Source organism: Aspergillus fumigatus, chromosome 1 (genome assembly GCF_000002655.1).
Source record: "Aspergillus fumigatus Af293 chromosome 1, whole genome shotgun sequence".
Lineage (NCBI taxonomy): Eukaryota > Fungi > Ascomycota > Eurotiomycetes > Eurotiales > Aspergillaceae > Aspergillus > Aspergillus fumigatus.
Genome location: NC_007194.1, coordinates 1,765,399 through 1,777,926, shown reverse-complemented (window position 1 = coordinate 1,777,926; position 12,528 = coordinate 1,765,399). Strand labels below are relative to the sequence as shown.

The window sequence follows — 12,528 nt, the reverse complement described above, 5'->3', positions numbered from 1 at the left end:
TGCCAGAATACGGAGTACTCAGATGGCTACAAAGCACTCAAAGAGCTTCGTCAATTGCACCTACGGATGCATCGACATTCCGTACTTCCCCCCATCTTCCTCAAGAAGTGCCGTTGAGGTAACCTGGTAATCCATCCGTCACATATCCTCTCTGAACTTCTCTAGAGATTAGGATCTGTCGTTGCTCTGCATGGTGAGAAGTAATGATCGACTTATTAGTTTGGGGGTCCTTAATACCAACATCAACTCGAGATAAAAATAGAATCTAATTGCCATGGAGCTTGGCAACTGTTTCATCCCTCCGAGCACTTCGGGGAAAGTCTAAAGTTGTAAGAGAGAGGTTGAGAAGCATGGCTCCTCACCGCGCACTCCCTCAAGGCTGGAGTGAGTCCGTTGGACAACGATATGTCCAATGTAGACTTTTCATCAAACCGATGGCTTCGATGTATTTTGTGGTCCAATGCCTACTCCGTAGGCTAGTGTTTGAACCCACAATTATAGTGCATTACGATCGGGACGCACTATCCACATAATGCACCGTCCAGTATTAATTGTGGAGTCAAATCAACAGTAGTGAGGTTCGAGTTGCAAACGGAGACAGGTCGATCTTATAATGCGCTTAGCCCGGCTACGTATTCCAGGATGAGCTCGATATTGTGGCTGAAATAGCCTATTCTTACTAGAGCTCATGGTCATAGAGATAAACCAGTGTTCCCGATCAACGTATGTCTATGCTTCGTTTCACGAGAAGTCCAGCTTGAACCTTTCTATGACTTCCCTTTGCGACCATCTGATGAGTTTATGTAGTCAAAGCTGGACAATGAGCGAACACGTACTCCGAGCAACGCAATGCATCGAGCCCTTATTACTTGAAGATGATCAGTATCAAATAACATCTTCTATTCAGGAATACACTCGTCTTTGCAAATCACCTATTGAAAGGTGGGCGATATGCGATAACCCAGGCCATCGAACCAGTCATTAAATCTTGCGTTCCAACAGTCTATGTGGCCACAATTGCCTAAAGCAAAGCAAGCAAGTAATACAAGCAGCACTTTCGCTCATGGAGAATTGTGAGATAGGCGACTCATGCAGATGCTTTGAAGCAGGACATTTGGCGACGCTCCATCTATAGTGTTTCAAGCCAGTTTATAAACCAGGCCAGATACCTTGTACACTTGTGAGATCAAGATTGTTTTCCTTACAGGCGACATTGTTGTACTCATGGCAGTTTGTCGCGAGATGCTTGCGATGTGACTTTGCATTGAAGTCTATGCTAATCTCGAATTCGAATGATTTGGTTCTATTAGGTTACAAGTCCGCATAATGAGGGGAAAGATATCAGTTAAATGCATCAACGAGAACCGACTCTACTCTGGCTACCTCTCTCGTGACAGGGTCCTTGCCTTATGCTTCATCTTGGGTGATTAGCAGAATGACGCCCAACGGCCTCTTGCGTACGGGGAAATGGCGACCAATAAAGGCCACGGCGTTTTTGAGGATGTGGCCGGGAGTCAACAGGACGAACATGTTTGCCTGGCTCTCCGCGGCTGTGTAGCGGGTTTAGGGACCTGAGCTCTGGCAGGATGGCATGGCTCTCGACCCGGCGGATCACCCCAGAAGCCAAGGAGCAAGGTTCGGCCTTCAAATAGTTTGCCATTGTGCTTCTGCATAATCTCTGGCGGTTTTTCGACTGTATTAAATTTAAAGCAAAGTCTCCTGATAACAGTTGAGTATCAAACAGCACCAGCATCGAACGTAGACTTTTGACATCGGCGCGGAGGCGTCCAAGGAAAAACCTACATCACAAACTTCAAGGTTCAAGACTCCCAATGAATACCTCCCTAGGTCTAGTTCTCGAACAGGAGCGCCAGAAGATGTCTACCTATTTTAAGTATAACTTATGTACAGCGTACTCAGACTCGGTACGTCTCGGGTCATACCGCCCGTTGTCTGAGGTCCCCACTCGAAGGCATCATAGATAACGATGGCTGCAGGTTGCGGATCAGAATTTCTTGAGCTTAGCAGTGTCGGCAGGCAGGTAGCACTCCTCCACTGGGTAGGGGACCGGTCTAATTCCAACCACTCTCGAGTTGGTGACGATACTCTGCTATCATCTCAGCCGTGATATTGCTTCCTCCGCAAACCACAATGACCACCCGGCTGTTCGGAGTAAGATCCGGTATGAGGTTTCTTAAACGTCCTCCCACAGCAACCTCTACAGATATTCCACATGCCAGCTCAACTTGTAGCCGGAGATCATCAGCCAAACGAAGAACACCCCGAGCGGCCTCGGCGTCAGAACCCACAACACTTGCTACATCAATGCCAGCGGGAGGTGAGCTTGCGTATTGGAAGGTTTTTTCAGCGACACAAACAGCGCCGAGGGAGGTCGCGAGCGAGGTGATACCGGGAAGCGATTGAAGGCTCCCGTGTTGTAGCGAAAGAGCCAGCGAATCCGCACCGTGGGTCTCTGCGGCCAGGATCTTGACATTTCGTCGAGCGTTTCCCTTTCCATTCATCGCCTGTGACTGCAGATAACTGTCGACTCCTTCAACAATTCCATTGAACAGCCCCCCGCCACCAACGCTGCATACAATCGCATCAGCTGGAAAGTTGCATGTTGAGGAGGGATCTCGCGGGGGTAGCTGGTCAACCATCTCAGAAACCATTGTCGCAGCGCCCTTCCAGATCTCTGGATGATCATACGGACATAGGTAGATGTTTCTCCGCGAGGAGTGCTGGGTATCCTGATTATAGATGTAGTTCTTCCGTAGGTAGGTGTCTGCATCGGACCAGCTAGCTCCGTGCTGAATCACGTCTGCAGCACCCGCCGCCCACAATTTGTTGATCATCATCGGCTTCGTGCTGAATGGTACGACGACTGTGCAGGGATAGCCTAGGTCCCGGGCTGCGATTACGGCGGCCAGGCCTGCATTACCTCCTGAGGAGCTATAGAAATGAAGTTGCTCGTCCTTGTTCTGTGGATCGAGGAGTGCAGAGCGGATTAGGTTGCCGATACCCCTGGATGGGCGGTCAGTTGTCTGGAGTATCCAGATGATCCTCTTTGTGTTGCGTTGTACCTTGATTTGAAGGATCCAGATGGCTGGAGGAGTTCAAGTTTTAAAAAGATTCTGCTACACTCAATTAGTGTTTGGATAGATAGGAAGTAGGATGCCCTTACCATCCAGCTACCTTGGATAGTGCTGCAGACTCGATCAGAGGCGTTTCTATCCACGGCTGCTGCATTGTCATAAGGCCCATTGACGAGTTGAAATGACACGATGATATATGCGAAGAGGGAGAAAAAGCTAGATTTGAGTAAATCTATTGCTGTTGATTGTCGATGTCTTGATTTTGAATCAAGCAGCTGAGTCGTTCTTATATACGTGGTTTTTCGGCTCGATCTTTTGGTTCTACCGCACCGTGCGCCCTTCGGATGACACCTGTCAGCAACCAGCCATCAAACCATGATGACCAAAAAGGTGTCTAAATGGGTCATTTTTAGCATAATAGGGATGATATACATATCTGGCTAAAAACACCAACCATAATATCCTCAGCAAGCCCATATCCTATACGACTACATATACAGGTATATGCCTGCTGTGTTGACCCCACTGATAGCTAGAGATAGTTGTCTAGGCACCCTTTTGGCTAAATGATATATGTCGAATACTATTCTCTCATTCGATTCTATACGCGGCATGGCTCTCTGTGACGTTGGTAACACTCCAAAGATGGTATGTTGTCAGTATTTCTCCTCAATGAACTAGATACGATTTCGACTATTTCTCGCCAACTCAGCCAACATCCCGCCAGCCCATGGACACCTCCGTTTGCGGTATATTTACAGGATCCTGTCCTAGGACTCGATGCATTTTTGCCAGAATAGAGGACCACGTTGTCAAATTCGATGTTGTAACAAGGATGAACCTCGGAGCAAGAGACCTTCGATGTGACACTGGTACCACCGCTTGTGTAGCCTGTAAAAGTTGGCAAAGGGGATGTTGGAGACGTTCATGAGACTCGAGCCAGAATATGAACCGTTGTTACCGCTGTCTTGATTTATGAAGGGTCCAGCGTTGGCTCCTTGGACCTCAAAGTTCGAGAAGAGGATTTCGCACATTGCCCCAGCCTCCACTGCGAGGGAGACCAGCGCTTTCGTATGAGCTTTGGAGCACCAGAGAGCCGACCCATGTTTTTATATACGCGGAGTTGTGCATGTCTTCGTTGTATCGTACGATCTGATAATACGACATCATCCGTACTGTCTCACAGGCAGTAATCCGTCTGCAGAGGCGCTACATTCAACTTATCCACACGGACATTCTCCACGTTGGAGTCCTCGAGATATTGGTCAAGACTACCAATGGCAATGCCATTTCCGCCAACGCATGTCACATCCTCGATGTCGATGTTGTACGATCGAGGCTTGATGGCGATGCAGTCATCCCCACCTTGGTACACGAAATTGGTGGGTTGGATGTTCACAGCATCCATGGTATCTGCGAACTGAGTCACTTGGGGACATTCAACTGACTGCAGAAAAAGAACCAAATCCATCCGTATTCCGCACCCAGTTGTGGCCGTACGGCGCATCTACTGATGTTGCGTTACAGTAGATGCTGTTGAACCGCATGTTCGTGCCGTTTATAATATTGAGACTCCAGAGAGGCGGGTCTTTCACAAAAGTTCCCGACATTAACTTCATAGACGTTCCAAAAGAAGAACGGCATCGGTCCAGGTTGTGTGACGCCCTTTTCTGCGGTATATCACGTATTGCCGTTGCCATAGATGCCTCCGGTACCGTATCCATCAATGGTGATGTTGAGTCCACTAATAAGAAGCCCGCGCGATGGTTTTGGAAGGCAACAGGAAAGGAGTTGTTGCGCCAGTAGTCGAAATTGTCCGAGAACTGCATCACGAGAGTTATATCAGTCGCCTGATTAGAGGCAAAGAGCAGGAGGACCTACTGTCCACTTTCCTCTCCATTGCACTGAGACATCATTCAGAACAGGATTAAGTCTCGCCCCAATCCAATATGACTGATCTTCAGGAAAGATGATTGTGCCTCCATTTCCGCATTCATTGAAAGCCCTAAGAAGGTTTGGCACATCATCCTTCTGCTTTCCATTTGCTTTGACGGTACAGACATTGTCTCGTTTGTCCTCTTCAACGCCGCCAGCGTACGCCAGCCCGAGAAAAAGTGAGAGAGCGACGAGGGAGATTATCGAAGGCCGCATTGCATGAGACTAAGCACACGTATCGGTCTCTGCTCATGTCTGTAGCAGCACATCCCCTTCTTGGCATCTCGTTTTTATACTTGTTCTATTGGCTTCATCATTTCCAGTGTGCAATGTGATCGACATTACTAAATCAGGATTTCGGTCATTATTCCACCGAATCTGCCAATACTTACTCTAGGAAACTCACAGACCGAAGCTAAGGACAACATGCGCATATGTAACTGCGGGGAGAGTCGAAGGAAATAGTAGTACCTGAGATGCCATGACCTGGGAAGAATGTTGTTCCTGTCCTCTCTATGTCAGTCACTAACTCATGCTGGTATAGCGATGCATCTGGTCTTGCGGGATATTTCCCGCCAATAGGCAATAGATGTCAACACTTTCATTTTTGCTCCTCAGCCTGTTCTTCTTGCATCACGAATCACTGTTCGACTCGATCCTCGCATCCAAAGAAAGTCAGGTTCGCGTCTCACGTTGGGGTTCCAAAGTCAGCAAGCATACTTGGCATCCGGGGTAGCACACTTGGCTAACTGTATCCATTCATTGGAAGCTTCTTGTAGGCCAAGTCTATAACAGCATGATACTGCTGGTGGCCAATTCTTCCAGCATTGGCCTGCCCTGTCAGCTGCGGCGACTGTGGGAGTTCCCTTCGGGCTAACAAACAAGTGTTGAACGACCCAATATGTTCGGCAAAACCCAATAGAAGCAGATCATCTACGCAGGACTTAGAAACAACCCCTCTTTGGCTTCTTGGGAGAATATAACCCGAGTGGACCTGGTCTCCAACAGTGGGATATATGTAGCCATAAGCACTATATGACACTACATTTCATTTTATCCATGCCGAGTTCTATTCTCGATTTACTGGTCTGAAGGCCATATTCTATGACATGACGAGCTTGCACTTTTTTAATGTGGTTCTGAGCCTTCTAGCTCTATTTCCCGTCGTTCTGGCACAAACATGCTGGAGGAACACGACTTGTTCAGGGCCAAAAGACAGTGCGTTCGAAGGGCCATGGGAACGGGGCATTTATGCGCCTTCTTCAAGGACCGTTCGTCCTAAGAAGGTTCTGTCCATCACCGACTTGAGCCTGAGCTCAGCTTATGCACAAGCGATGCCGGCCACTCTCCATGGCAATGGGTCACTTGTCATATTCGACTTTGGCATCGAAGTCGGCGGTATCGTCACTCTGAATTATACCTCCTCAGGTAGTGGAGCGTTAGGAATAGCGTTTACAGAGGCCAAGAACTGGATAGGCGAGTGGTCAGATTCGTCCAACGGCGCATTCAAGGGTCCTGATGGGGCACTATACGCAAACTTCACTCAGGCTGGAAAGGGCTCGTATACAATGCCGGACGAAGCCTTGCGTGGGGGGTTCCGATACATGACAGTTTTCCTGGTCACGAATGAATCTGCCAAGGTTCAGATCGAGGACGTGAGCTTGGAAATTAGCTTCCAGCCGACGTGGTCAAATTTGCGAGCCTACCAGGGCTACTTCCACTCGAACGACGAGCTGCTCAATCGAATCTGGTACAGCGGCGCCTATACCCTGCAAACCAACTCTGTCCCAGTCAACACTGGTCGTCAAGTCCCTATGATGCATAATGGATGGGCCAATAATGCAACTTTGGGCCCTGGTGATACCATCATTGTCGACGGGGCTAAAAGAGACCGCGCAGTTTGGCCCGGTGACATGGGAATTGCTGTTCCGTCTGTATTTGTCAGTACAGGCGATTTGGAGAGTGTTAAGAATGCTCTCCAGATCATGTACAACACGCAAGTAAGCACTACCACCAGATTCCAAGCACGAAGCTTCGAGCTGAATTGAAATAGAATACAACGACAGGTGCTTTCGACGAATCGGGGCCACCACTCAGTCAAAAGAACTCGGATACCTACCATATGTGGACGATGATCGGAACCTACAATTACGTGCTATTCTCCAATGATACCGACTTCCTTTTAACCAATTGGGAGAAATATCAAGCTGCCATGGACTTCATCTATGGAAAGGTGGATGAAAAGTCGGGGTTACTGATCGTCACTGGGACACGAGATTGGGCTCGATGGCAACAGGGATATAACAACTCAGAAGCGCAGATGATGTGAGTGACTCAGGTCGTCTCAGTTGGTACTATCTAACCACAGTAGATTATACCATACTCTGAAGACGGGAGCACAGCTGGCTGAGTGGGCAGAGAGCACGCATTCTCTCTCACACACGTGGAACACTAGAGCAGAGAATCTCAAGACGGCTATTAATCAATACTGCTGGGACGATGCATATGGAGCGTTCAATGACAATGCGACAGCCACGAGTCTTCATCCCCAGGACGCAAATAGCATGGCATTGCTTTTCGGCATTGTCAACGAGACACGCGCAGCAAGTATTTCCGAGAGGCTGACAGATAATTGGACCCCCATCGGTGCCGTTGCGCCAGAGCTTCCCAAGAATATCTCTCCATTCATTTCGTCGTTTGAGATCCAAGGTCATTTTGCCGCTGGCCAGCCCACCAGAGCGCTCGAGCTCATTCGGCGAAGCTGGGGGTGGTATTTCAACAATCCCAATGGCACAGAGAGCACTGTCATCGAGGGATACCTCGCCAACGGCACCTTTGGCTACAGATCTAGTCGCGGTTACTCATACGATGCCTCCTATGTCTCGCATGCACATGGGTGGTCCGCAGGGCCGACGTCTGCCCTGACAAACTACATCGTTGGTCTTTCCATTACATCGCGGGGAGGGTTGACTTGGAAAATTGCGCCGCAATTTGGAGATCTCAAGTCTGCCGAGGCCGGATTTACAACATTACTGGGGAAGTACAAGGCGTCCTGGAAGAGAAACCCAAAGGGATACACGCTGCAATTCTCAGTTCCTCAAGGGACAAGGGGAACCCTCACGTTGCCATATGTGACAAGTCTAAAGAAACCTTCCATCACGATTGATGGACACGACATCAAAAGGGGGTTGATATATGAGAATGAAACCGTAACCATCACGATGACAGGAGGAGGATCACACTATGTCCTTGTTAGATAGTGATATGTAGGGGGATAGTGTTGTTTAGTGCACTACGCTATGGGATGCACATAATATGAAGTTTTCTGACTATAACTTTGTATAGCTGTCGTAATACTTGTAGACAAAGGGGGTGCCCCTATCCCGAAGTCTCTGGCCGCCATGATGTTCAACCTCTCGCCTTGATAAAATAGGAAGGTTCAGCTTAGCAGGGAGCCATATCACGTCAACCATGAACCCCTCGCGGGTCTTTGATTAGTCGTCGTGATGCGTTGTGTTTGTCCTTCCCCTCTTTTTGTTTATGTTTCCTTTTCTCTTGTCACTCTCTCTTTCATTGCCTCCTTTCCTTTTCTTATCCGGAGATTTCGCGGTCCGAATTGAAGCAAAGAGTTTACTCCGAGGGTCAGTCAGGTACCTTATCCCAGCCCAGTACGCACATCATGGTTATGTCTGACAAAGGATCCTATTCGCGTAGCTTTGCCGTCTTACTTTTCGCTCTCCTCCAGCGTAAATCTCAGCCATGGAAGCTATCTATGGCTTCGATCGGATGTCCATAGACGAGCCCGCCCCGGAGGCGCCGGCAGAAGCACCAGCAGAAGAACCAGTAGTGATACGTCCTTGTGCTTACTGCAGCGAGGATATTGAAGGTGAACAAGTACGACCTTGCAAAGAATGCGGTTGTTATTGCTGCACAGAGTGCATCCGACAAATTTTCCTGATGGCTTGCAAGGATGAAGCCCAGATGCCGCCCCGCTGCTGCCAGCCCATTCCGCTGGCTGTTGCACGCAGACATCTTTCTGATGAGGAGATCGCCTTGTACAAGTTGAAATTTGAGGAGTGGAGAACAGTCAACCGCTGCTATTGCCCCGTTTCCACCTGCTCCGGCTTCATTCCCCCCAGCTACATACAGCAACAATGGAAGAATCTTGTGGCTTCCAGCGGCTTTTATAGGCAGTTGGCAGCCAGTGGGGCTACACCGTCTCTTCCAGTAAGCCCGTTGTACATCTCATTCCCCGTGCTCTGCCCGAAGTGCTTTGCTCAGGTATGTTGGAAATGCAAGAAACTGTACCACCACGGCTCGACTTGTCAGGCGTCGGATATCGACCCTGAATTGGCGCAGACTTTGCAAAACCTGGGAATTAAACGATGCCCCAAGTGCCGTGCTGCAGTCCGAAGGATGCTTGGCTGTCGTCACATGCAGTGCCGTTGCGGTGCACAATGGTGCTGGTATTGTTGCCGGGCTATCGAGGTCTGCAAAGCGAATATTTGTGACAAGGGGCGGGAGGCCGAGATAGATGTTCATGAGGACAATGCTGAGGAGATTGCCACTCAGGTTGACGAGGGAGAGGCTAAAGAAGAGGAGGACGAGGACGAGGACGCTGAGGGTGACTCTGATGATGAGGCTTATTGGAGTCGTTATGGTGGCTGGATATCTGATCCAGATGAGACAGACGATGAGCAAAACGACCAGGCAGCGTACGAGGATGATGACAACAAGAATCAAGCGCCTGAAATGCCGCTCGCTAGACCTGTCGAGCACAATCACTTTGCTGCTGAGGCCGGTAGCGATGTCGACCTTGACGCTAGGTCTGACTGGGAGGAGGATTCGGACATCTTCGGGACCGAACCTGATGGCTCAAGGCTGGATCCTTTTGACTGCAATCACGATTTTGCCATGATAATTGATAATTCCGAAGTCGAGAACTCTGAGTATGAGTACGAATGCGAAAACTGCTGGCGCAGGATCTTTCCCAGAGAGACCTTGATCCCGGGTTCCCTCTGGGAACAGATCCAATCCGAAGACACTTCACCCACTGCACAGCTGATTGCATCAATGACTGTTGTTGAGCGCTCTGATGCACAGATGTACTTATGCAGAAATTGTAAGTTCAGACTCTGTGGTCCATGTCGCGCTGGTTACGGGAATTTTGAGTTTTGATATGCGATAGCCAGCAATAACTATCAGCTCGGAGGGAAATTCTGGGTAAACTGTATGACCTTGTTTAGAGGCTGCGCATGTATCTATGAATTGTCTTTCTGTACGAGTAATTTCTTTGATAGGAATTGAAAGATCGATAGTTCTATATGAGTTGTATGCGCATTTCAATTGAAGAGCTGTCTTTCAGGGCAGTGAAGATCACGTGTATCCTTGCACTGATCTCCGCCGTCACCCCATGGCCTCGATGATGCCATTCGTCATACCTCGGTCTCCACCTCAATTATCAACAAAATGGCAGCAACATCTTCGATACAAGGATCTTTGCCCTGGCGTACTTGTGGCCGGTGTCTCCGGCGCCAATATCTCCAATCGAATTACCTACCCTCCACCGGCCGTTTTCTCTCGACCGTCCGCCCCCTCCGAACCACTGCGAAGAACCCGCTTCGATCGTCAGGAAATGCGCGCACACGCGAGGCAGAGATCGCACAATACCGGCGGTCGATGACTCTGTCTGCGGCTGGCATCGCTGCCTGTGCCGTAGCCATGTATGGAGTCATCAAAATGGACCTGTTTGGTCTTTCTCAGCTTGAGGAGACAAAGTCAGCGAACAACAACAATGCGGACAACGGAGCGCTAAAGCTGGACGGTCCAGACGGCTTCCCAAGTAGCCCGTCGGTGATCCGCATCCAAGGACAAGACGGTGTCGAGCAGGTCGCCACCGGCACGAGCACCGTCCCTCACTTCCCCAGCACGATCCGACTCCCCAGATCCATCGACGACCCCTCCCTCAAGTCTGGAGAAGACCTTCCCGCGGGTCCTGGCGTGGAAGAAGACGAATACCAGCTCCTGGGCCTGGGGATCCGCACCGTCTCCTTCCTCCAGATCCAGGTGTACGTGGTCGGCCTGTACGTGGCCAAGGCGGATATTTCGGAACTGCAGCAGCGGCTGCTCCGCACGGCAGTGAACCCGCCCGGGCGGGACAGCGTGATCAGCGATACTCCGGGAGCTACGTCGGCTACGTCGCTGGTCTCGACCGAGCGGCAAGGGCTGAAGGAGCTGCTTCTGGATCCGGAGATGGGCGAGGCCGCTTGGACCCAGATCCTCAAGCAGGATGGGCTGCGCACGGCATTCCGGATCGTGCCGACGCGCAACACGGACTTCTTGCATCTGCGGGACGGCTGGGTGCGGGGCGTCACGGCGCGAGCGCAAAAGGCTAATGCAAAGGCCAAGGAGGGCGGCGCAGGCGCTCCCAGCGAGTTCGAGGATGAGTCGTTTGGGGCTGCGATGAATGAATTCAAGAGTCTGTTTGGGGGTGGGCAGCGGAAGAGTGTCCCCAAGGGGCAGACCTTGCTTCTGGTACGGAATGCCCGCGGGGAGCTGAATGCGCTGTTCCATCCTGATCCCGCGAAGCCGATGCGCTTCCTTGGTCGGGTGGCTGACGAGCGCATCAGTCGGCTGGTGTGGTTGAATTACCTGGCCGGGAAGACGGTCTCCAGCGAGGGAGCGCGCCAAAGTGTGGTGGATGGGGTCATGGGGATTGTGGAAAGACCGGTTGGAACCGTAACTCTGAAGGTTGTTTGATTCTTTTCTTCTACTGTACTTTGTATACTAGACTATTCAATCTCAAATCAGAAACTCAAACTGTTAATAATCACGCGCAGAAAGAACACCGCTTGATTTAGTGTAGACTAGATTCTAAGCATACGTATCTATAGCCACCAATCTACAACGCACCTGCCTCCTTCAACAAAGCCGGCAACTGCGCAGACTTGGCCTGCAACTCCGAGTTCCCACCAATGTGCTTCTGCCCGATAAAGATATTCGGCACAGTCCGCTGCTGCGTCATTTCATACAGCGCATTCTGAATCTCTCTTCCGTCGTCTACATCATCATCATCATCATCACCACACACGTCAGCACACCTCTTTTCATTTCCATTTCAGCAGGAAGATTGAGGGAGGAAACAAACCAATCTCATCCAACTCCAGAGCATAAAACTTGGCACCTAGGTCCTTGAGCGTCTTCTTGCTGGCATTGCAGTAGGGGCAGTAGGATTTCGAGAAGACCACTTTTTACTCATTCATCAGCTTTTGTCGCAAGTTTTGAGTAACAGGGGAAAGGGGAGGGAGGTGAAGGGGGACGCACCAACGGCATTCTCGTTGATCAGATTCTGAGCTTTGGTCTTTGCGGCCGACATGGCTGCTGGGGAGGGGCCGGCGAAGGAGCCGAACAGACGGGTGAATATGGACGCTATGGTGGGCAACTTGTCGAGGAGCGAAAACGAAAAGAAGGTAAGATGGTGATAGCGGTGACGGGAGGC

General features: G+C 50.1%; 6 protein-coding genes across 6 annotated transcripts; 3 read left to right on the top strand and 3 right to left on the bottom strand.

Annotated features, from left to right (window-relative positions):
* Positions 1 to 1,187: 1,187 nt before the first annotated feature.
* On the bottom strand, positions 1,188 to 3,572 carry AFUA_1G06150 (putative L-serine dehydratase; the record flags this gene model as incomplete). The annotated part of the gene is made up of 3 exons (XM_745271.2): positions 1,188 to 3,024; positions 3,084 to 3,446; positions 3,550 to 3,572. The coding sequence occupies 3 exons, from the start codon at positions 3,570 to 3,572 to the stop codon at positions 2,073 to 2,075; spliced, it is 1,338 nt and encodes a 445-aa protein (XP_750364.1). The 3' UTR covers positions 1,188 to 2,072.
* A 124-nt stretch (positions 3,573 to 3,696) lies between these two features.
* AFUA_1G06140 (putative extracellular exo-polygalacturonase) lies at positions 3,697 to 5,246 on the bottom strand (the record flags this gene model as incomplete). Its single annotated transcript, XM_745270.1, has 5 exons — positions 3,697 to 3,986; positions 4,128 to 4,228; positions 4,280 to 4,508; positions 4,558 to 4,918; positions 4,977 to 5,246. 5 exons carry the CDS (start codon positions 5,244 to 5,246, stop codon positions 3,697 to 3,699), a joined length of 1,251 nt encoding a protein of 416 aa, XP_750363.1.
* An 893-nt stretch (positions 5,247 to 6,139) lies between these two features.
* On the top strand, positions 6,140 to 8,666 carry AFUA_1G06130 (putative alpha-L-rhamnosidase B; the record flags this gene model as incomplete). Its single annotated transcript, XM_745269.2, has 3 exons — positions 6,140 to 7,030; positions 7,084 to 7,355; positions 7,402 to 8,666. 3 exons carry the CDS (start codon positions 6,140 to 6,142, stop codon positions 8,288 to 8,290), a joined length of 2,052 nt encoding a protein of 683 aa, XP_750362.1. The 3' UTR covers positions 8,291 to 8,666.
* Positions 8,667 to 8,789: 123 nt separating this feature from the next.
* On the top strand, positions 8,790 to 10,208 carry AFUA_1G06120 (BRcat and Rcat domain-containing protein; the record flags this gene model as incomplete). The annotated part of the gene is made up of 1 exon (XM_745268.1): positions 8,790 to 10,208. One exon carries the CDS (start codon positions 8,790 to 8,792, stop codon positions 10,206 to 10,208), a length of 1,419 nt encoding a protein of 472 aa, XP_750361.1.
* Positions 10,209 to 10,499: 291 nt separating this feature from the next.
* Positions 10,500 to 11,789, top strand: AFUA_1G06110 (chalcone isomerase domain-containing protein; the record flags this gene model as incomplete). The annotated part of the gene is made up of 1 exon (XM_745267.1): positions 10,500 to 11,789. One exon carries the CDS (start codon positions 10,500 to 10,502, stop codon positions 11,787 to 11,789), a length of 1,290 nt encoding a protein of 429 aa, XP_750360.1.
* A 142-nt stretch (positions 11,790 to 11,931) lies between these two features.
* AFUA_1G06100 (glutaredoxin) lies at positions 11,932 to 12,405 on the bottom strand (the record flags this gene model as incomplete). The annotated part of the gene is made up of 3 exons (XM_745266.1): positions 11,932 to 12,089; positions 12,178 to 12,276; positions 12,354 to 12,405. 3 exons carry the CDS (start codon positions 12,403 to 12,405, stop codon positions 11,932 to 11,934), a joined length of 309 nt encoding a protein of 102 aa, XP_750359.1.
* Positions 12,406 to 12,528: the final 123 nt, after the last annotated feature.